Source organism: Alternaria hordeiaustralica (assembly GCF_023758085.1).
Source record: "Alternaria hordeiaustralica strain BMP 2776 chromosome Unknown scaffold_25, whole genome shotgun sequence".
NCBI classification, from domain to species: domain Eukaryota; kingdom Fungi; phylum Ascomycota; class Dothideomycetes; order Pleosporales; family Pleosporaceae; genus Alternaria; species Alternaria hordeiaustralica.
In genome coordinates, this window is record NW_026056797.1 from 406987 (window position 1) to 429117 (window position 22131).

At 53.3% G+C, this 22131-nt stretch overlaps 8 protein-coding genes across 8 annotated transcripts; 6 read left to right on the top strand and 2 right to left on the bottom strand.

Annotated features, from left to right (window-relative positions):
• Positions 1-1833: 1833 nt before the first annotated feature.
• J4E84_009081 (uncharacterized protein) lies at positions 1834-2376 on the top strand (the record flags this gene model as incomplete). The annotated part of the gene is made up of 1 exon (XM_049391646.1): positions 1834-2376. One exon carries the CDS (start codon positions 1834-1836, stop codon positions 2374-2376), a length of 543 nt encoding a protein of 180 aa, XP_049240774.1.
• A 1911-nt stretch (positions 2377-4287) lies between these two features.
• On the top strand, positions 4288-5446 carry J4E84_009082 (uncharacterized protein; the record flags this gene model as incomplete). Its single annotated transcript, XM_049391647.1, has 2 exons — positions 4288-4653; positions 4703-5446. 2 exons carry the CDS (start codon positions 4288-4290, stop codon positions 5444-5446), a joined length of 1110 nt encoding a protein of 369 aa, XP_049240775.1.
• Positions 5447-6694: 1248 nt separating this feature from the next.
• On the top strand, positions 6695-7153 carry J4E84_009083 (uncharacterized protein; the record flags this gene model as incomplete). The annotated part of the gene is made up of 1 exon (XM_049391648.1): positions 6695-7153. The coding sequence occupies one exon, from the start codon at positions 6695-6697 to the stop codon at positions 7151-7153; it is 459 nt and encodes a 152-aa protein (XP_049240776.1).
• A 782-nt stretch (positions 7154-7935) lies between these two features.
• Positions 7936-8766, bottom strand: J4E84_009084 (uncharacterized protein; the record flags this gene model as incomplete). The annotated part of the gene is made up of 1 exon (XM_049391649.1): positions 7936-8766. The coding sequence occupies one exon, from the start codon at positions 8764-8766 to the stop codon at positions 7936-7938; it is 831 nt and encodes a 276-aa protein (XP_049240777.1).
• A 547-nt stretch (positions 8767-9313) lies between these two features.
• J4E84_009085 (uncharacterized protein) lies at positions 9314-12558 on the top strand (the record flags this gene model as incomplete). The annotated part of the gene is made up of 2 exons (XM_049391650.1): positions 9314-9801; positions 9855-12558. The coding sequence occupies 2 exons, from the start codon at positions 9314-9316 to the stop codon at positions 12556-12558; spliced, it is 3192 nt and encodes a 1063-aa protein (XP_049240778.1).
• Positions 12559-12714: 156 nt separating this feature from the next.
• TRM5 (tRNA(m(1)G37)methyltransferase) lies at positions 12715-14187 on the bottom strand (the record flags this gene model as incomplete). Its single annotated transcript, XM_049391651.1, has 2 exons — positions 12715-13859; positions 13914-14187. The coding sequence occupies 2 exons, from the start codon at positions 14185-14187 to the stop codon at positions 12715-12717; spliced, it is 1419 nt and encodes a 472-aa protein (XP_049240779.1).
• Positions 14188-14723: 536 nt separating this feature from the next.
• Positions 14724-19654, top strand: J4E84_009087 (uncharacterized protein; the record flags this gene model as incomplete). The annotated part of the gene is made up of 2 exons (XM_049391652.1): positions 14724-14784; positions 14835-19654. The coding sequence occupies 2 exons, from the start codon at positions 14724-14726 to the stop codon at positions 19652-19654; spliced, it is 4881 nt and encodes a 1626-aa protein (XP_049240780.1).
• A 523-nt stretch (positions 19655-20177) lies between these two features.
• J4E84_009088 (uncharacterized protein) lies at positions 20178-21598 on the top strand (the record flags this gene model as incomplete). Its single annotated transcript, XM_049391653.1, has 5 exons — positions 20178-20510; positions 20572-20699; positions 20760-20782; positions 20826-21364; positions 21437-21598. 5 exons carry the CDS (start codon positions 20178-20180, stop codon positions 21596-21598), a joined length of 1185 nt encoding a protein of 394 aa, XP_049240781.1.
• Between the last annotated feature and the right edge of the window lie 533 nt (positions 21599-22131).

The window sequence follows — 22131 nt, forward strand, 5'->3', positions numbered from 1 at the left end:
ATAATGTTACCCCATACGGTTAGCCGGATTTCTGTGGACTGATCACTAACCAGAGCCTCTTACTAAGGCGGACACGTCTTGTGCGAACATCACTTCCTGTGCCTCACTCAACACCTGTCACATCGTATAGTGTGCGATTCAGCCCCTCTAGTCCAGCAACGCTCAGTCTCCCCCCACAGATTTCGCACGCTTTTGGCTCGCTCTGGGTGTTGTTTATCTTGTTGGGCAGGGTATGTCGCGGAATGGTTAGACGCTTTACCTCGTCGGGCTTCTTAAGCTGCTGCGGTGAAGGCTAATGATGAGTAGACTCGTGGTGATGGAGTACGGATAGCTACTAAAGAAATCGGTGCTCTTTCGGTCGCTGCAAAACCCGTAGTGTAGGGTCGTTGCTGGTTTCCCTTATAGCCCACTCCGCAGCGAGATCGTCCACTTTAAGGTGCGCGAATGAATATGTTCCCCTCTTCGTATACAAACAAGGGTATTTGTCTGCGAACGTATCGTAATTCATACTCGTCAGGCTGAACTGTACAAGAGGAAAATGTCCCGCCATCTGCCCCCACGACCTGTTGGAGGTCGTGAGTCCGTCACAACCTGGGAAAATGAAGAGCACACGGATCGGGCGCCCTGCTAGCTCTTGGTAGTGTAGGATAGCCTGCTTGATCGACTCGCGGTAATAAGAGGTTTGGCTTAGCTGACCGAAGACGGTTTCCATGGAGGAGTCCTATCCCAAAAAATACGGTAGGTATATTGGCGATGCGATTTCCATTTCCCACACGTTATCAGGATGCGCGAGTCTGGTGTGGGGCGTAGCCAGACGATTGCAGACACGGTTCCATGTGTTGTATAGCGCGTCCACGTGAGCGTGCGCTTCCGTCTCTGCGTCCTGGCATACGGAATCTTCCTTGGATCGGGGTCCGCTGGATCGCGAACAAGACAGCACGATATCGAAGGTCTCTCTAATATCGTCGGTATTGTCGTGGACATGTACGTCTGTCCCAAATAGTGCTCTTGCGTCAGGGCAGCATGCATAACTGACGGCAGGGTTGATAGTAATCGGTCTGTCTGAGCGGGTGAGAGAAGGTCGCACCTCGACTCCGTCTTCGTCGATCTGTATGAGTAGACCCTTTGAGCTGCTGAAATCTCTCCATTTAGGCTCCTTTATATTGGCGGTCCTCGTAGCCGACCAATGTCTCATCAATCTCGTGAAGAGGACGTTCGGTATCAGGCCGTCCGGCTCGTGCTCGAGAACAGCCATGATTGTGCGAAGCTTTGTGACTACGAATGCCTTTCTTTCAACGAGTATATCCATGTCGTCGGATGTCGTTCGAGCCAGTATGTCGACATTGGGCCCTGAACTGGACACGGATTTGGACGCTGAGGGGGACGCGGAGGTGGACGCGGAGGTGGGCGCGGGGGCAGCGATGATGGTACAGTATTCATCCTGAATGGCCTTGCTCCATGGTCCCACTCCAGTCGTCTCAGCCGTACGGCGCCAGAATAATTTGGCTTTTTGTGGCGAACATCCGATCCATGGCTGGGTGATGGCGTTCGGGTCTTCCTTCTATGAAACGGTACGATGGTAGGTAGGTGTACTCAGCATACGCACTGCATCGGGTGCACTCGACCATATTTCTTTTCCACTCGGACCGATCGCAAAGGCGAATCCAGATGCCGGCTTCCTAGTAGCGTTGCATCGCGCGAGATCTAGCTCTTCAAACTGCACCTACGTCATCGATCCGGTAGTGCCGAGCATCAACTATATCCAACTGAAATCCATCACCATGCTTGGTATCCTTACCTCCCTCAATACCAGAGAACAAGCTTTCAGACACCATGGCACCAGGCGATAACCTACCCGATTTTCTCACGAACACCAAGCTCGACCCCAGCTTCGACAAAGACATTCTCGACACACATCTAATCTACGATTACGATGCGCAAGACAACGATGGCAACCCCGAAAAATGGCGGTACGAACTATGGTGTTTCTCTTCGGAACGTGTCGTATATGCCATCCACGGTGGTCCAATGGCTGGCCGCATCAACTACCAGCGCGCAACATACCAATGTATCCGCCCCGGCGAACTATGGCAGATCAACTGGCTCGAAGAGACAGGCAGCATCGTTTCTGCAGTCTACGACATCAAGGAGAAGAAGATGACGACGTTGATCGCCTTCTCGGAGGGCCACTGGAAGAGGGCGAAAGAGGCGCTGGGCGACAAGAGGAAGAAGGAGGATCTGGAGAGATGGAGGGGGCTGGCTGGTGTGGGAAACCAGACGTCGAGGTTCATGCTGAGCGAGCAGGCTCATGTTGTAGAGGTGTTCAAAGGCAAGGGTGGACTGGTACCGATCAAAGAGAGCGATCCCCTGTTCTGATCGTGTATAACCTATGGAGATCAACCAATAAAGCCGTTACCATGCACCAGTCATCTCATGTGATATGCCAACTGTTTGAATATGACAAAGAGGTAGATGAGACCATGATGTTGGTACCAGTGCATGCCATGAGATGAGGTGTTCAAGGGATCGCAACCTGTCGGAACCATAGTGCCGGTAATGAAGTCAAAGCAACGTACCTTGTAGTGCGGACTGGCAGTGCGACCATCCACGCGATGCTGTGTATCAAGCCAGTGCCACAATGTAACCGAAGCGGTGAGCCATCCTGCCACAGTTCGGCGACCTGTTCGGCGTTCTGGCGTACCGTTACATCTTGTCGCAGACATCGATTACGACGCCATTCGGGTTCTCGTGCGCATGCGATACGCGTTTGTCCTCCAGACTTGGTATCTTTGTGTGTATGTCTCAAGGGCTTATGACATGTAGAAACCGTCCCCCAGGACTACTCTCCATATTCCTCTGGCACTCCTCGCTTGAGCACACAAGATGCGTTACACCGAGAGAGCGGGAGGCGGAGGACCGATGTGGGAATGTCTCAATATCGCTTGGTTTCAATAAGTCAACAAAACAGTCGGATTCCGTTAGGGTCAGAAGATGCGCCCGGAGCAGTAGTAGCAAGTCTCGCTTGTGCTCCGGTGGATGCCGGGGCATTACCGACCCAGTGGTCCTTTGTTCCTATGGGATACTCGATGCTTGTGATGATCTTGGTCTTTTGGCAGGCTTCTTCAGTACGACGAAGGCTATAACGTGCTGCGGTCAGAATGTAAAGGCATTGCTGACGTTGCTCTTCAGTACGTGTCGTCATCTTTCCGAACTCTTACGTTGCTTTTACTCGCATTCTATAGGAAAATCGTGTAGTCACTTGCGACCACGTGCGGTGCTGGGGGTGTCGCTGTACTTGAAGGAGTGATGGATTGGTTTTCTCTTTCCGTACAGCCGGGCGAAGGCGCTGCACATGTCTGATAACGGTGTGGGGTAATGCCCGTCAGCAGCCAGGTCCCAGCGCAACGCTTCCTCGTATGCCCAGCGGGCTTCACGGCATTCATTCAGCGCGGGATCCTCTGGCCCTGCGTAAGATATAGGCAGGGTTTGTACCGGACGTTTCAGTCGCTTCTCGAAGACACTGAAGATCCAGGGATGGTGGGAGCGGCGCACGCCGTGGCTGTTAGCGGCATGTTGTGAGTGGTGTGTGGCTTGGTTGGACAAAGAACAGACCGCATGTTCGGAGTCCGATGCCTGCTAAGCGCCCGCAGTCTGCTGCTGTAAGGACGGTGAGACTCGTCATGCGCCATTGGACTGGTCTTGCGCTAAGGCCAGACGTGTAGAGAGATTGAGCAAACGAAAGGACTCCATGGCAATCTCCACTCACGCCATGTTAGATGATGGACGAAGGCATGCCGACAGCTCCGGGCCATCGCACGAGAGCATAACAGATGATCGGGACCGCCAAGGGCATGCAACCAACCGTGCTTTGATGAGGGAAAAGTCAAAGGGCAAAGTTAATCTTCCGATGCATTGCTCCGGCCTTGGAGTATGGAGTGTCAGTCTGGCACTACCGCATTAACCTTGGAAGCTAGCCGAGCGCGGCCGTGCGTCACGGTCACTTCTGGCCCCCCATTACGCCATGTAGCACAACAGCAGACAGTCGGGCGGGAGACGCTACTCGCCCATGGACTCTTATGGTGCTTCATCAGCTGCTGCCAGCCTAGCAGCTATGTCCAGCCCGCCGTCCCTCATTCCTCGTGTGCCTCCATATTCCTTTTGCTGCCTCGCGACCCCAGGCTGAATCACCACCCCGTTTCATTTCGACTTGCTTTTTACTCCTCGGTCTGGAACAAGTCGCCTTCAAATATTCGCCAGTCTGAATTTCACACCACACAAACCCCGACCATGGACCGCCCAGCACTCACATCACGGGAGCACCTGGAGCTTTTGCGAAGCTCTGCGTTTGAATCCGAACATGCCTGGCTCTACGACACTTCCTATCTGCAACATGAGGCAGCAGCGATGGCGTTGGAGCAAGAGATTGAGCAATCGCATGCCAGTATATCGCCAGACGACAACTCAGACGAGCAAGTGCGCATCATCAAGACGCAGATCAATATCCACAGGGAGAGGCAGCGGGCGCTAAGGCCGCATCTTGAAAGCGGGAGCGACCAGATCGACGAAGACGGGAACGAGTGCGTCTTTGTACCAGCACCGAACCAATGGGGCGCGAATGGGGACCTGGACGAGGAGAGCGAGAGTCTGTCTGCAGTGAGTAGCAATTTCCGTTCACTGTTGGGTTGTGATTGACATGCCTCAGATCCACAACCTCCTCACATGGCAAACTTCATACTCGCCCGTCTCACATGCCCCGCGTGACGAACTTCCCTCTCCTAATACACCGTACCACTCGCTGCTCGACCCTCACCAGCCCACGACCACGTACAATCTTCACCGCACGCGAGAATGGACGGGATCTTCAGGCTTCAGGAAATTCATCTACAGCGCACGCGACTATTCGGATAAATACGCTCTATACATGCTTGAAGCCACCCACCGCGACGACAGCCAAGTCAACGCTGCAGACTTCTTCCGTGTCGCCGAGTACCCACAACCATGCATAAACATCCTTCTCTCCGGCATTGACAAGAAGCGCGCCATGACCAAAGACGCAGCCTACAAGTCGCGGGGCATACATCTGCGCGGGCCATTCTCACAACCGATCAAGGAATACCCAGACAGGCAACAGAAGATACCATGGTCACCGCGACGATTTAAATATGGTGGACGCCGCTTCGTGTGGAAGCAGGGAGATCCGAACGACGATGCCATGCCGGAGACTTTGTACGAATATCAGCAAGACTGGGTAAAGCCAGGAAGCAGGACGGGCAAGCGATGCGACGATGCAAAGCTGATCAAACTTGTCTGGGGAGAAAAGAGGAGGAAGGGTAAAGTGGACAGTTACACGATCCATTTCAAGGGCGGCATGGATCAAGTCTTTAGGGAGATCTTGCTGGCCAGTCAGATGGCCAGGCAGGTATGTCTCTTCACCGCGATGGACTGAAGTCGCCATCTTACGTCGGCCAAGGTTGAAATTGTATTTGTATATAACCACACAGCGCGAGGCGTTTAAAGGGGCCGTGGAACACGGGACGGATACCATGGAACAGCATTTTGCAGTCAGTTCCCATCGGAACTTTCTGCTATTACAGTTTACAAGATCTTGGGAGTGGGCAGCAGGCTTCTCTACTACCTTGGACATAATTTAGGCCCAAGGGCAACACTAATCAAACTCAAATACTAGTCCTTCCATAGGGCAGCAACGCAGCCTTCCACCAGCTTCTCATTTGGCAACTACTCACCCAGAACGAATTGCGAAAAATGAGACAAATTGCGTGACCGTCTGCATGCAATTCATCTGACTCATCAGAATGCCCACGTTGAAGTGAAGAGAGGGAACCACCGCAGGACCGTTACATTGTGTAAGCTGCATATGCATGCTACGCTGTAGATTAGATGATAGCCTTGCTAACATACGCCCCTTACGGTATGTTGGCGCTGGTCGCATTGGCGAACCCTGCGACAATTGCATTGGGTACTTTTTGGGAATACAAAATTATGCACCATCGGCTGTGGCTGAAGTTGGTCGCAGGTGGTAATGAGCATGTTGTTTTTTGTGGCGTGGCTCTACGCGCGAAATTCAATGCACATGACCAACTTGAACACTACCATGATAGGCAGGTTCGGATCTCTCGGAGGAATGCGATTCAGGAAGGCGTGCTCATCATGCTCAGGTGGAACAACGCTCCTCCCTATCATGTCGCCTGAGCCAGCATGTAAATGCAGGCGCTGTACACCGGTGTAGGTAAATATCACGATGACTTCATCGCCAGGCATTCGTGCATGCTCTCCAAACCCATCATCGATCGCATCCTCCCACGCACTCATATCGCATTGTTGGTCACAGCGTACCCACCTGTGATATTCGTTACTGATATCTTTCCTGGATCAAGGGCATCAATTCGACGTTGCCCAGGTGAAAGCTGCCAAACCCAAAATCTTACCTGCGTCTTCGGCTGACGCCCACCGCTTCGCAACAGAACCGACAACCTGTTAGCACACCCTGGTGCATACGCCACTTTGCGGGTATATCAAATCACAACTCGGAGCGTGCGATACTGCATACAACCCGACCGATCAGCACGCAACAGGGCCCACGTACATCGCTTACAGCTTACAGCGAGGGCCAGCAACACCAACATACCCGCTTCACCGTCTCGGAAGGACCCTCGCGGAGGAAGACCCACCAGTCATGTTTGCAGATCGCAACATGGAGCTGCGAATGTCAACATACCTCTTCTGCTGCGCGTTGATCTCGCCCCCTCCTCCCTCAGACCTCCTATCAAATTACTTCACCAAGTCGCCCAAGATCACAGAGCACGGCCCTGAGTGGTCACGCTCGCGGCTGCCTTTCCTAGCCAAGACATTCTCTGGCAAAGATGGCTGCGAGGAGTACTTCAAGCTGATGACTGATGTGCTGGACATGGCCTTGCCGAATGATGCGTTCCCGCGAGACAGCGGGTTCATTGTGGATGCAGATGCTGGGATGGTGAGTGTTGTTGGCAAAGGAAGGTTTACGAGTAAGAAGACGGGCAAGGGATGGGATGAGCAGTTCATCTATCGGTTCAGTGGGTTTAATCATGAGGGGAAGATAGGGCATTGGGAGATTTGGGCGGATCCTTTGAGTGCTTGGGAGGCTGTTGGGGAGTGAGCCTTCTCATGTCATCGTTGGAACTCGTGGATATCGAAAGACTGATTGGGGGTTCGAAAGCTAGGTAAATACCTTCAGCGACAAGCTTAGAATGCTAAAGATTCGAAGTTTACAGCAAATGTATGGATGCGGGTGGAGCTAGCGAGTGAAAGCCGTTAGCGTCTCGCTTGACTGATGTGGGTCCCTGGCGGCGGCTTCTGCAGCTTCGTCTGAGCCCTCAACTTTTCTTCATCCGCTCTTACACGCCGCCAAACCAGCTCTACGACACCATGATGCAAGCTGCGCAGAGCCCTACGGAGCAGTGGCGCGCATCAATAGTAGTTCGCTGATTGTCCTAACTAAACTACAGCCGCTGCTCGCTGTGCTTCATTTCTCATGGTACGTTCATTGTCTCCTCCTCTCTACAGCACCCGCATCCTCGCGACGCGCGCGCACAGCTCAAAAGATGATATGTACATCGACCATTAAACACTTTAGGAAGAGCCGGAAAAGGTATGGCTAGCATCGACAAATGCTACGCCGTCGCTGCTTATAACTTGGTCTCTGAAGAGCATCATCATTTTCACGTTTTGGAAACTGAGTTTCGAACTGTCGCTGACGATGCAAAGATTAGGTGCCTGCTATTTGCGATATTCTAAGCGACCGCTACACACAACCCGTGACGTACACGACGCGCGATGTCGATTCGGTGGTATAGATATGTTATGTCGCGCGAGCAGATGTGATGACAAGGGCACAATGCGATATCTTGCGAGATGCGCATGGCATATTATGTATTGACGCTACAGATGCTGCGTCTGCAGAGTACTGCTTGCGCTATCGCTGTCGAACAAGGCCGCGGCATCCAACTCTAGTATGGAGACGGACGGCCTCGCCTTTTCGTACAAGCCCACAGTGTCTGGCAACCCTAGGAAGGGGTCGGCAAGGTTGCCGCAGCCGGTAGGCCACGAGATCGATTGATCGAACGCATAGCTGTCGCTCCAAGACTGGATAAAGTTGGTCATGTCAAAGTCGAGATCGGGATTGATCATAGAGGATTGCCCTTCGAGTACGGCGAGATCATCCGTGTTGAGGGCACTCGCGTCTGTACCCAAGTCGACTAGATCATTGAAATCGAACGTATCCCAATCCCAAGACTGAATACTTCCATCTGCTACTGTCGCCGATGTCGATAGCGTGCTGGGGCTGTTGCGCTCGTTTGCCTTTCTCTTTGCGTACTCCTTCGGCGTCAACCCCGTCTTGTCCTTGAAGATCTTGTGGAAGTACCGCGGCGTGAGATTGACCTTCTTGGCTAGGTCTTGCAGTCTCAATGCGCTGGCGTCCTCGTTCTTTAAGGCTTCATCAATCAATACACATGCTTTCTCCACCGCTCGCTCTTGTGGATCTTCGAGTACAGTGTTGGGCTTGCATCTCTTGCAGGCCCTGAACCCAGCTGCCTCTGCTTCTAGCGGTGTCGCATAAAATCCAACATTTGCTCTCCTCGCTAGTCGTCCAGGGCACGTTGGCCGACAGTAGATTCGGGTAGATTTGACGGAGTAAATGAAGTGCCCATTCGCGTCTGCGTCTCGTGTCGAAAGGGCTCGCCACCGTGCAGCATCAGTCGCATATGCCATGGTATAGGATTCGTACAAAAAGACTACGTAATTAGCATGATTTCAAGTCTCGCAGCGATGGTGCGCAAAGCATACCTTCTATGTTGTAAACCTAGAGATGTTTCTAGACAGCAGGAAAGTGCGAAGCTCAACAACGCGACTGTACAGCAGGCTCAAATTCGTGCTGCGCGAAACTCAGATGGTAAAAGCACAGTCAGTCAGATACGGAGAGCAACAGTAATCGCGGCAACGGGCCCTCTTAAGAGCTCTGGAAGTCTTCCCGCATCCCAAGGCTATCTACGCTGTGATTGGATACTTTGAGAGCCAGCTCGAGAGCACGCGATGACGCACGCTAAACTCATCTCTATTAACACCTAAACATCGCGTATAAACACACGTTTCACGCAGCATTCCTTACATATCAAGGATCAATGCATACGAGATGAGTGCGCACGCGAAGCATTCGGCGCGTCGCGTCGGGCTCTTTCCACGTCGGACGTGACTTGGGTGGAAGAGGTAGGCACGATGGAGGCACCGACTACCAAACCATGAGTCTCACTTGGGCTCAATGTTCTGCCACCGATGGGACCTCCGCAAGTTCATTCTCGCTCCTACCAGCATGGAGGAAGGCCTCGACAGTGTTGCGGTACCCAGCATCGCGGCTCTCCCACCAACGACAACGCGACAGATCGGTTCCGGACAGGTCCTCGTTGATCCCAGTTCCGTCGTCAAGGAGCTCCTAGACAACGCTCTAGATGCACGAGCGAAGAGCATATTTGTGGATATCACTGCTAACACGGTCGACTCTATCCAAGTCAAAGATGATGGCCATGGTATACCAGCTGAAGATCGCCCTCTTGTATGTCGCCGCTACTGCACCAGCAAGATTAGAGACTTTCACGATCTGAGAGAAGTCGGAGGGAAATGGCTGGGCTTTCGTGGTGAGGCACTATCAAGCATGGCCGACATGAGTGGCTCGCTTTCTGTCACTACTCGAGTAGAAGGAGAGCCAGTTGCTGTCAAGCTGAAGTATGATCGGAGCGGCGAGCTTGCTTCGTAAGACATCACTAGTAATCTCACGGATAGCTATCACGGACTAATGTGTGCAGCACTGAACACGACTCCCATCCAGTTGGCACGACGGTCAAGGTTACCAAGTTCTTTGACTTCATACCCGTCCGAAAGGAGACAGCGATCAAGAACTCAGCGAAAATGCTTGTGAAGATCCGGCGGCTGATGCAAGCCTATGCACTTGCCAGGCCTACTATACGCTTCAGGCTTCGCGTACTGAAAGCGAAGAACAGCAATGGTGACTTTGTCTACGCGCCGAAAGCCGACGCCAACATTGAAGATGCAGTCCTGAAAGTCATCGGTAAGGATTGCGCTCTACAGTGTGATTGGACTGCATTGGAGGCCAATGGCTTCGAGGTTCATGCTTTCCTGCCCAAGCCAGGTGCAAGCGGACCGAAGATAGCCCATCAAGGGGCGTTCGTCTCGATCGATGCAAGGCCTGTGTCGAACAGTCGTGGTACTATCAAGCGGATCATCACAATTTACAAAGACCGACTCCGCGAATCAACGCTTTCACTAGCTGGCGTCAAGGATCCGTTCTTCTGCATGAACATCATTTGTCCGCCTGACAGTTACGACCCCAACATCGAGCCAGCCAAAGACGACGTCATGTTCGATAACAGCGAAGTGGTTGTTGCCGTTGTGGATAAGCTGCTCAAAGCTTACTATCCTGAGGCTATCCAGGATATTCCAGATATTCAGGATGCCGAGATGCCGACGTCTGCACAACAGCAGTATGAGCCCCAATTTGAGGAGCTACCGAGTCGCATCGAAAGCCCCATCACGATACATGAGGATGAGCCTCCAAACCGGAATGAGCAACCCACGACTGACCCGGCTCAGGCGCTGCCACGCTGGAGGTCAAGCATGTATGGTATTGACGAGGACGACCTAGAGTTTCTACAAGAAAACCCAGCACCTGTGGTCGAAGAGGAAGATGAGAAGGGTCTACGCGCAGTGGAAGTGTCTAATCCATGGACCATTGCTCGAATGAACACTACGATCAAGCCCAAACAAGCTGCGAGCAAGGAACAGCTGCTGAGCCCGGCCAAAAGCCAGAGAGGGAGCGACGCACATCTCCCCTCTCCCAGTCCAGCTGTTACTCCACGTCGTCCATTGTCAGCTGCGCCCCTGACGCCTCAGACCTTGTCAAGGACGAACATGAGGTCTCCTTTGGATGCTGAACTAGAACGTAGTATCCAATATATATCGCACCCCAATTCAGAAGCTGGTGCTCTCGACGACCAGATACAAGAGCGGGACACAGACAACCGAGGTCGTCACAAGCGTATCGGGCCTCTGCCCCAGACCGGCATGTCAAGCCATTTCGCACGATCTGACATCAATTCCATCAAGTCAGGAACCACTGATTACAGCCACACCGGAACAAGCTCACAGCTGTTGACCTCTCCAGTAACGTCAGCTCCTCGTAGCCGACGCACTCAACCGGCCCATGTAAATACACCATTTGCACCACCAAAGCAAAGGTCGAATGCTATGGGGCTTGGAGAGTATGTACTTGGCACGCAAGCTCTCGAACCAGCTCGTCGACAGAAGCATGCGAAGAAGATTGGAGGAGCGCCATTCCCGAACAATGTCTCATCTTCTCCAAGCAGACCCGTGTTGGACCCAGCTGACCGGCCAGTCGCTAGACAACTTCATTCAAACGATAACACTGATATCCGTAACTTCTTTGGACGCGACAGAGATCAGGGCATAGCTGATCCGCTGGTTGATGGTGTTTCTCGAGCTTCCTCGGTGGAACCGCAGTCACGCTCAAAGCGCATCAGAGACTCTTCACTGCTCGACGATGATGTTCAGATAGACACTGATCCGCGAAGAGTGAATAATCGATTTCAAGCATTTGCTGAAAAAGAAGACCATCGCTTTAGTCCTCAGATATCTACCCGAATCTCAAAGCCTCCAGAGACACACCGTCCCGACCAAAGCGCCAAAGAGATGGAAGCATACTTCAAAACGCAAGAACAGCAACACTCCAGCTCCCCGTCCCGCCCCCCAAAAGCATCTCAAAGGCAAGAGCCTCGCATCGCGCCGCCCCACGAAACAGCGAAGACACGTCGACCCAGACGCCGCACAACAGACGCGCTCGAGCGCACCAAGTCGTCCAAACTTCCATTGGAGCGCACACCCGATGGTTTCCAGATTCAAGACCTGGTATTCCACCTCCCAACCAACATCCACACCATCGTTCAAAGCTCTCGTAAACTGGATATGCAGCGCAACAGTCCAGAGTGGGGTTACGCGTCAGAAACCGCGTATGACGTGTTCGGCGAGCCGGTGTTTGAAAAGAAGATCATGGAGTGGGTGATTAGTTTGGATGCACTGTTGTGTAAGCGGTATGACAGGATCGATGGTCCAGATGCGCGGTGTGAGATGCACGAGGGGATTCAGCGGGCGCTTGATGCGAGGAAAGAGACGGATGATGTCACGCAGAGGGAGGAGGATGCAAGTAAAGACGTACGGCGTGCTGCAGGCGAGATATTTGAACGTGATGTCTCGATGGGTTTCGGTGATGCTTCTGGCGTCGTGGTTCAGCAGGCTGTCATCGAGGAAGAGAAGAAGGTGCATGATGACGGCGAGTTCGATTTCGATATGGAGGAGTTTGTTGATCTGACGGGAGGGGATGAGATGCAGAGTACGGGGACAGCGGGAGAGGCGGATGTGAGTGGAATCAAGGGTGAATTTGACGATATCGAGGATGAGATGTTGATGGATTTATAGAGCATGTGGAAGAGAGCGACGTGATGGACGGATATCAATCGGCCTCAGCTATAGCTTTGCCGTGTTGTAACATAGCTCACTCAGTGGGTATCAGCTCATGTGAAGCGTGTCCCCAGCAACATGCTATCTTGCCCCTTTTACATCTACAGTGAATCCTCATACCTCCCTAAAAGCAACCTCTTCAGGCAACCTAAAACTGGTACAAAACATCCTCTTCTTGGGCGCCACATCTCTCACATCATACACGTTCACATCCTCCATATCGGGTGTGATGACTGTACCCAATTGCCTGCTAACCTCCTCGCAAATGCCCTTGATCTCCTCGACGTTATCATCGCTCTTGGTCGAAAAGCAGTGTACATGGATCATGGGAAGCTTCTGCGACGTGTGTGGCGCGAGGAGTTTCTTGATCTCAGAGACTGGGTATCCGGGGACGTTGGCGTAGAGGCCAATGAAAGATGGGAGGAAGGTAATGGCAGAGGCGGGGAGGTTCATGACGTAGTGCGAAAAGAAGCGTGGTTGGACGAGCGTCTTGAGGGGTTCGGGCTGTTTCTTCTCTTCTGGTTTGCTGCGCGAGGATTTGGTTTTGGGATAGATGGATACGGAGTGCTCGTCGCTCGTCAATAGATCCGCAGAGGCTTGACGGATAAAGGCTCCGCCGTCAGTGTTGAAGGATCGCACAAAGTCGCCTACTTTGTTGATCTTGATGTTGCCGACGAGCGAGTTGTAGGATTCGGGGTTGAGGTCGTTGGCCCAGACGAAGCACTTCTTCTTGCCCGCGGGTACGGCAAAGGGTCCTACGCCGGCCATGACGTCGCATATTGCCTCGCCTTCGCGGAACATGTTGCAGAGGCGTTCGTGCTCCGTGTGCAGACGCGTGTTCCAGTATACTTTTGCAAAGTCGAATTTGAAGGTGCAGCCCTGCTCGCGCAGCTCGACATTCATGTCGTCTGGGCCGTGGAGCACTTCGTACTGGAAGGTGCGGAATGCGTTCTCGGTGCCTACATTGTCGAGCTTGTTGATGACCGTCTTGACCATGGGGTTCTTGTCTGCGAGGACGGTTGCGATGAGGTGCTTGTAGGGCCAGTACCGCTCGCGTAGGTTCAGGTGGGCGACATGGCCGGCGAGGGCGAAGCCCTGGGGTATCTCATCGTCGTGGACGGACTCGGGTGGGGGGATGGTTGCGCTCGTGATCTCGGAGTAGGTGAAGTAGTCGTAGTTGAGCTGCAGCTGGTAGGGAATGACGCCTAGGGTGCCGTCTTGCTCGAGATCGCGCAGCTTAGGGGACCAGGTCGTCCGATCTGCCTGGTTTCAGACTCAGTACTCCCATGTACTACCGCCGTGGGGTGACTCACCGGAGTGGACGACTTCTGGTCGCAGGAGCAGGCATTTGCTGCCTCTCGACGCTTGCTCTGAATCGGGATCGACTCTTATCGGATCTATGCGATTGCTTGGCAGCGTGTCCTTGCTGGCGGTGAGTTCCTTGCGGCAGCGCGATATGTCCTTAGGGTTGAAGATGCGGGCGGCCGAGGTGGGGATGGTCTTTTGGAAGAAGCTGCGATCCAGCACCTTCATGGCGCGGTTCACGGGAGGCGCGAACATGTCGTTGGTCGCTTCTGTAGCCGACATTGAATCGTGGGCGCGTGCAGAATGGGTGTCGCGTGGGAGTGTCGCGGCTGGGGAATTATTTTTTGGTGAGGGATGACGCAGGCAGCGTTAGGATGACCCCAGCATGGCACATGTCAGGTACCGGCCGCTTTGGGCGCGACCCTCGAGACGTGAGAGACATACAGAGTGGTAATCAACTTCTATCCGTCTCGACTATGTCCAGCGTGTCAGTGTCTTGAACGGCGTCAGGGTCCGCTGCACAGGTGACGACAGGCCAGTCCAAGCGCAGTGGTCGGCTGCAGGGGTCGGGACACCAGGATCGCGTACCTAATCTTGCACCGGCGTGGTCAATCAACAAAACAACTTCGCCATAGCACCGCCTCCTGAGCCGTGGATGACCGCGACCGCGCCCTCGCCCTCGCCCGTCCACCGCCGTCGCCGCCCATGAAGTCTCCCGGATCCCGCCTCTGACCGCTGCATAGACCGAGCGGCCCGTTGCCATCTCCTTTGTCCGCATACCCCGGATTCCGACCACGAACAAAGTTACCACGCCCACCATGGCGTCTGGCGGAGGAAACATCAAGGTCGTGGTGCGATGCAGGCCCTTCAACGGCCGCGGTAGGCAGCCCCCCTTACTTTACTATAACGTCGCAACTAACAACGCGCAGAGAAGGCGCGCAATGCACAGTGCATCGTGCAGATGAAGGGCGACCAGACCATCCTCTCCCCTCCCCAACATGCCGATATCAAGGGGAAAGCCGCCAAAGCCGCCTCCGAGGGCACCAAGACATTCGCCTTCGACAGATCGTACTGGTCTTTCGACCGCGACGCTCCCAACTATGCCGGCCAGGACAACCTCCACGAGGATCTTGGCAAGCCGCTGCTCGACAATGCCTTCCAGGGCTACAACAACTGTATCTTCGCCTACGGCCAGACGGGTTCGGGAAAGTCGTACTCTATGATGGGCTATGGCGCTGAGTACGGAATCATCCCCAAGATTTGCCAGGACATGTTCGAGAGGATCAAGGGGTTACAAGCGGACAAGAACTCGTCCTGCACCGTCGAAGTGTCCTACCTGGAAATCTACAACGAGCGCGTACGCGACCTGCTGAACCCCTCGAATAAAGGGAACCTGCGAGTTCGCGAGCATCCGTCCACCGGTCCCTATGTCGAAGATCTCGCCAAGTTGGTCGTCCAGTCCTTTCCCGAAATCGAGAACCTCATGGACGAGGGAAACAAGGCCCGTACCGTAGCTGCCACCAACATGAACGAGACGTCCTCGCGATCGCACGCCGTCTTCACCCTTACCCTTACCCAGAAGCGCCACGATGTCGAGACAAGCATGAGCGGAGAGAGGGTCGCCAAAATCAGTTTAGTCGATTTGGCCGGATCAGAACGAGCTCAGTCGACGGGTGCGACTGGCGCGAGATTGAAAGAGGGTGCCGAGATCAACAGGTCTCTGTCTACACTGGGTCGCGTCATTGCAGCGCTTGCAGACCAGTCGTCAGGAGGCAAGAAGAAGGGTACCCAAGTGCCATACCGAGACTCCATCTTGACATGGCTCTTGAAAGACTCTTTGGGAGGAAACAGTATGACAGCCATGATTGCTGCCATTTCTCCCGCCGACATCAACTTCGAGGAGACCCTCTCGACCCTCCGCTACGCCGACTCCGCGAAACGCATCAAGAACCATGCCGTCGTAAACGAAGACCCGAACGCGCGCATGATCCGAGAGCTCAAGGAAGAACTGTCAAAACTGCGGACTCAGCTGGGTGGAGGAGGCGGTGGAGTTGCCGGAGCGAATGGCATCATAGAAGAACAGTACGCACCGGATACACCGTTGGAGAAGCAGATCGTTTCTATCACCCAAGCAGACGGCTCAATCAAGAAGGTATCCAAGGCCGAGATTGCCGAGCAGCTTGATCAATCAGAGAAACTCTACACCGAGCTGAACCAAACCTGGGAAGAGAAGTTGCAGAAGACGGAAGAGATTCACAAGGAACGAGAAGCCGCGCTGGAAGAGCTTGGTATCAGCATCGAAAAAGGTTTCGTTGGGTTGTCAACACCAAAGAACATGCCTCATTTGGTCAACTTGAGTGATGATCCACTCTTGACTGAATGTCTCGTCTACAACCTAAAACCGGGCACGACGACCGTTGGCAATTCTGATGTTGAAGGCCAAACCGCACAAATACGTCTGAATGGCTCGCAGATCCTTGCCGAACACTGTCACTTCGAAAACGTGGACGGCAAGGTGACGGTGATACCCCAGGAAACCGCTAGCGTCATGGTCAATGGTGTACGCATCGACAAGCCAAGATTACTCAAGAGCGGCCACCGCATCATCCTTGGCGACTTCCACATCTTCCGTTTCAACAATCCGCAAGAGGCAAGAGCTGAGCGTGCTGAAGTAGGTACAAGCCTACTTCGACAGACGGTTACCGCCAGCCAGCTCAACTCTCCCTCGCCTGCACCAAGACCCGGTCACGACAGATCGTACAGCGCCATCAGTATCGCAAACTCTGATTTCGACCCCGATAGTCCGAGGGCAGGATCGCCTGCATTTTGGCAACGCGGTCGTGAATCCGAGTTCTCCTACGCCCGTAGAGAAGCTCTTACGGCGTGGCTGGGACCAGACAAACGCATCGAAAATCTCCCAGACGAAGACTTCGAGGCACTGTTTGAAGATCTCAGCAGGTTGCGCGAAACCCGCAAAGCACGTCCCGAGAGTCGCATTTTCAGCGACGAGGACACAGAGTCCATGTCCTCATACCCTGTACGAGAGAAGTATGCTTCTGGAGGGACACTAGACAACTTCTCGCTCGATACCATGTTAACGATGCCATCCACGCCAAGGCAAGACGGCAGCGAAAAGATGGAGGAAATACGAGAAGACATGGAAGAGAAGATGGACAAGCGGAAGGAGGACTACAGTGCAAAGCTGAAAGCTGACGCAGAAGCTAAAGTCGAGCTGGAAGAGCTGCGAGCTGCGAAGGAAGAAATGCAGAAGCAGCTGCAACAGCAGAAAGAGGCTTTTGCACGTCAAATGAAAGAGCTTGGCCACGAGTGGGTACCTGAACCTGAAAGCAGCGGAACGCCGGAAGCCGAAGCCGAGGCCGAAGCCGAAGCAAAGGATGCACACAACGAGCAGAACGAGCAGCAACTGGAGTTGATCCGGACTGTTTTCAAACAGTGGCGGCGAAGAAAGTACGTCACCATGGCGGAGACACTTTTGCAGAACGCCGCTGTTCTGAAGGAGGCTCAAGTTATGAGTCAACAGATGGACAAGCGCGTCGTCTTCCAATTCTGCATTGTCGATATCGGACATACTGTCCCGTCATCTTACGACTTGGTGAACATGGGCATTCCAGGTGAAGACGATGAATATCTCGACAGCCAGTCCAAGCCTTGCGTTGGTGTTCGCGTCATCGACTTCAAGAACGAAGTGGTGCACCTATGGTCATTACAGAAGCTACGCGATCGCGTACGACGGATGCATCAAATGCATCAGTATATGAACCGACCAGAATACTTCCAGCATTTCAACCCGGAGTCACCGTTCTCAGAACCTTGCATGCCCGAGTTCTCACGCATCGGCGATGTGGACGTTCCGCTAGCTGCTGTGTTCGAATCAAGAGTACGAGACTTCAGTCTGGACGTCATCTCTCCTTACACAGCAAACCCCATTGGTATTATCCGACTATCGCTAGAGCCTTCGTCTGCAGAAGCACCTTCGACTACGCTCAAGTTCAATGTCGGTATGCATGAGCTTGTTGGGTTTCCGGAACGAGAGGGCACCCAAGTCCACGCTGTGCTCTTTGTACCTGGTATCTCGGACGAGAGTGGAGCCACGACCACGACCTGGATCACCGATTTCAACGAAGGTCCTATTCGTTTTGAGAGTGTGCACAGCATGAGTCTTCCCTACCCGAGCCCGCGCGATACCTTCCTTCGAATCTCCATCTTCGCCAAGGTTACAGACATTCACCTCGATAAATTGCTGAGCTGGGATGACATGCGCGACTCTGCGGAAAAGCCCAAGCAGAAGCGCCGTCATGCACGACTTCCAGAGTCAGAGTTTTACACAGAAGATACACATGACATCTTCTCCCGCATCCAGATTCATGAGATTACTGACGATGGGACATACCAACCCGTCGAGGTAACACAGAGCAACGTCATGGACGCTGGGGTATACCAACTCCACCAGGGTCTAGCGCGCCGCATCGTTGTTAACCTCACCCATACTTCTGGAGACACAATACAATGGGAGGATGTCAAGTCGCTGCGCATGGGTCACATCCGATTGGTCGATGCAGCTGGTAACAGTCCTAACTACGGCTCACCCGTAAAAGAAGTGCCTGTCGATCTGACATCCCCACCTGTCATCAGGAAGAACGCCGATGGCACCACAAATGTCAAATTTGTAGGACGATGGGACAGTACGGCTCACGCGTCTCAAATTCTCGATCGGGCGACAAAGGACAACTTCCGCGTGAAAGTCACGCTACTGTTCGACGTCACATCTTCCAAGCTTATCGAACCGATGTCGTTCTCTTTCGACCTCTTCGTACAAATCCGGGGTCGTTCTTACATGCGCCAGACCTCTCTCTTCTCGTTAGCGAACATCTGGAATACGGTGAAGGTCGTTCACTCGACAGTAGGAATCTTCAACGTTGCTATTCGCCCCACTTCCGTCAAGCGTGCGACAGATCTTTGGCGAATGAACACGAAAGATGACTACGTGAAGGGTGAAGAGCAGCTCGCGGGCTGGACGCCGCGTGGTGTTTCGCTGGTACGCGACTTCATCCACATAGAAAAGCGCCGCGCTCGAATCGCAGAGATAGAAACAGCGCGTTCTGTTTTGTCGTCCAAGGCATTGAGCATACCTGCTTCCGCACTTGCGTCCTCAAAGGATAAGCCCTTGGAAGAGGCTCAGATAGCACTTCTCCAACGCATGGTCTCGCTCTGGAAGACCAAGAAAGCGCCTGCAGAAATCATCCTCAACCCCACGAATCTTGAGCCTCCCACCAACGGCGCCGCCTTTGCGGCACGCTCTCCTTCTCCATCGCCAAACCCAACCCCAAGTTTGACAGCTACCGTCCGCTTCATCAGCAAGAACCCTAACTTGATGAAAGCGTCCTACCTCCTCACTCCAGATCCGACAAACACGCGCTGGATACGGCGATACGTCGAACTACGAAAGCCATACCTCCACATCTACTCATCAGACGGCGACGAGATCAACGCCATCAATGTCAGCACAGCGCGTATCGACCATTCGCCGCAAATCGCGAAACTACTTGGAGGCGGACAGCAAAGCAACGGCCAAGGAAATGCCGGCGCGCACAAGGACGTTGTCTTTGCCGTCTTCGCGAGAAGCAACACGTACATCTTCCGAGCGCGAAGCGAGAGGGAGAAGATCGAATGGATATTGCGATTAGATCAAAGCTACTTCAGCAGCGAAGGAAGCGAGGCGTCGACGTGAGGACGCGTAATGAGTATTTGGCTGGAAAAGTTACATGTAGACATTCGGCGCCATGTGGAAAGGGTTTTAGTTCTTGTACCGAGGTTGTAGAACAGTGGAAGACGGTCGGTTGAGGTGTTGTTGCTGTCCCCGTCGTCAGGCTTTGGCGTTATAGTCGGGCTTTTGTATAGCTTTTCTTGGGATACCCAGAGTATAGTTGATACTCGTTTTGCGCGATAATTTAGCGTAGAGATTCTGTCTATTCAGCTTCATTGCTAGACTATAGCTTCGTTCTGACCCTGATGGCCTTCATCTTCGCAGTAATTGCACCTCGCTGCACTGCGCGCAGCTCACCCCGCAAGCACTAGCCTGTTTCCAGAACCCCTCACACGCGATTGCCCGAGGCTAACCTGGATCGACGCAGCTTACTCGCACACGACCACGACGCCAATGTATACCTTCAGTAGCACCATGGGTTTTACGTATCTACTTGTCTGTGACGCGATAGCTGAAATCGAAGGAATCAGGCAAAGCACACTCCACGATGGTCAACACAAAGAAAGAGAAGACACAACATGATCTGGACGACCAAAAGCTTGGTCTGTACCTGCAGCAAGAGATACCCAATTTGAAGACGCCCGTGCTATCGACAAAGATCGGATACGGACAAAGCAATCCGACTTACTACGTCGATGACGCCGCTGGTACACGCTACATACTCCGAAAGAAACCCAGCGGCACCATCATCTCACCTGTAGCACACCAAGTCGATCGAGAGTACAGAGTGTTGAAAGCACTGGGGTCTGTTGAAGGTTTCCCAGTTCCAAGAGTATACTGTCTATGTATGGATGCATCGATCATCGGAACAGCATTTTACGTACGTCCCAGCTACCCTCCAGACAAACGCTTCCAATCTAACATACCTACCTCTCCACTAGGTCATGGAGTATATCCAAGGCCGTATAATCACCGACCCCAACCTCTCTACCCTGCCCCTCTCCGACCGTCGCGCAGCATGGGAATCCGTCATCTCAACCCTAGCCTGGCTCCACTCCATCGACCCAGGGTAAAGTAGCCGCCACGAATAGCTCTTAAAATATCTTGCTAACTTATTACTAGTATGCAGCTCTCTTGCTTTGCTTTGCCAAAGTCTTGCTAAGACATCTTATTATTCGTGCTAACAGCTTGACAGACGCCATCGGCCTCTCCACCTTCGGCAAGAAAACCAACTTCTACGCCCGCCACTGCAACACCTTCTCCCTTATCGAAGCCCAACAAGCCCAAGTCCGCGACACAACCACCGGCCAGCAACTCGGTCGCGCGCACCCGCATTTCGACGAAATCGTATCCTACATACGGAGTCACCTGCCCCAGGAACGTACCTGCATCATCCACGGCGACTACAAGTTTGATAACATTATTTTACATCCTACTGAGCCCCGGGTGGTTGCTATCTTGGATTGGGAGTTGAGTACGCTGGGACATCCGCTTATGGATGTTGTGTATGTGACTGGTCCGTATTGGAATAGGGCTAGTAAGGTGGGTATGCCTGGGGGGCCGACGGTGCAGATGGTGAGGGATGATCAGGGGGGTGATGTTTATGATGAGGAGAATCAGGCGGAGAATGGGTTGCCGAGTATGCAGGAATTATTGGGGGTTTATGAAGAGAAGGCTGGGTGGGATCCGAGGCAGGATCGATGGGACGTTGCGAGGGTGTTCCATCTGATGAGGGTGAGTTTTCGACCTCCATCTTTCCTTGATCATCGCGTGACAGATAACAGCACAAGCTAACACAGATATCAGGGAAGTGTGATCAGCCACGGTATCCAAGCGCGAACCATCAGCGGGCAAGCCAGCAGCTCCTTCTCACATGTGTACTTCGAGAACACGAAACGGGGACTTGACGAAGCACTCCGACTAGTTCGCTCGATGAAGGACAAAGAAGCGCCCAAGAGCACGCTATAGTAGGAATCATACATTTCAGTCATGACCGCCACAACGTCATAACGGCCAACTCTCCACCTCCCCGCTACAACATTACGCGTCAAACGTGCTTGAAGCGCTGGCCAGCTCCACCCGTACCATACAACACGCATTCACTGATCTACATCTCCACCTTCCCCATCCAATGCTCCCCAACACTCCATCTTTCCCTCTCCACTACACTGTCAGAGAACGTACTCAGTCTCCACCCCATCATCATCCCGTCTCCACGCGCGGTATCTACTCGCCAAGTCCGCATCACTCGCTATCCGGGGAGGGAGAATACGTAGACCAACGCATCAATCACGCTCACAGCCCCAGCCCAGCGACAAAGCCCTTGCACGCATGTTCCTCTTTCATCACACACACAGTCTCAGTCAGTCCCATCCCCCTTCCGATTTATTTTCGTGGCTCCCCATCCTCCCCATGTCACAAACGCCAACCACACCCACCCACACCCACCCCAAGCTTTCCCAAGGTTCAATTGCAAATCCCACGACCTGCATCCCAAACCC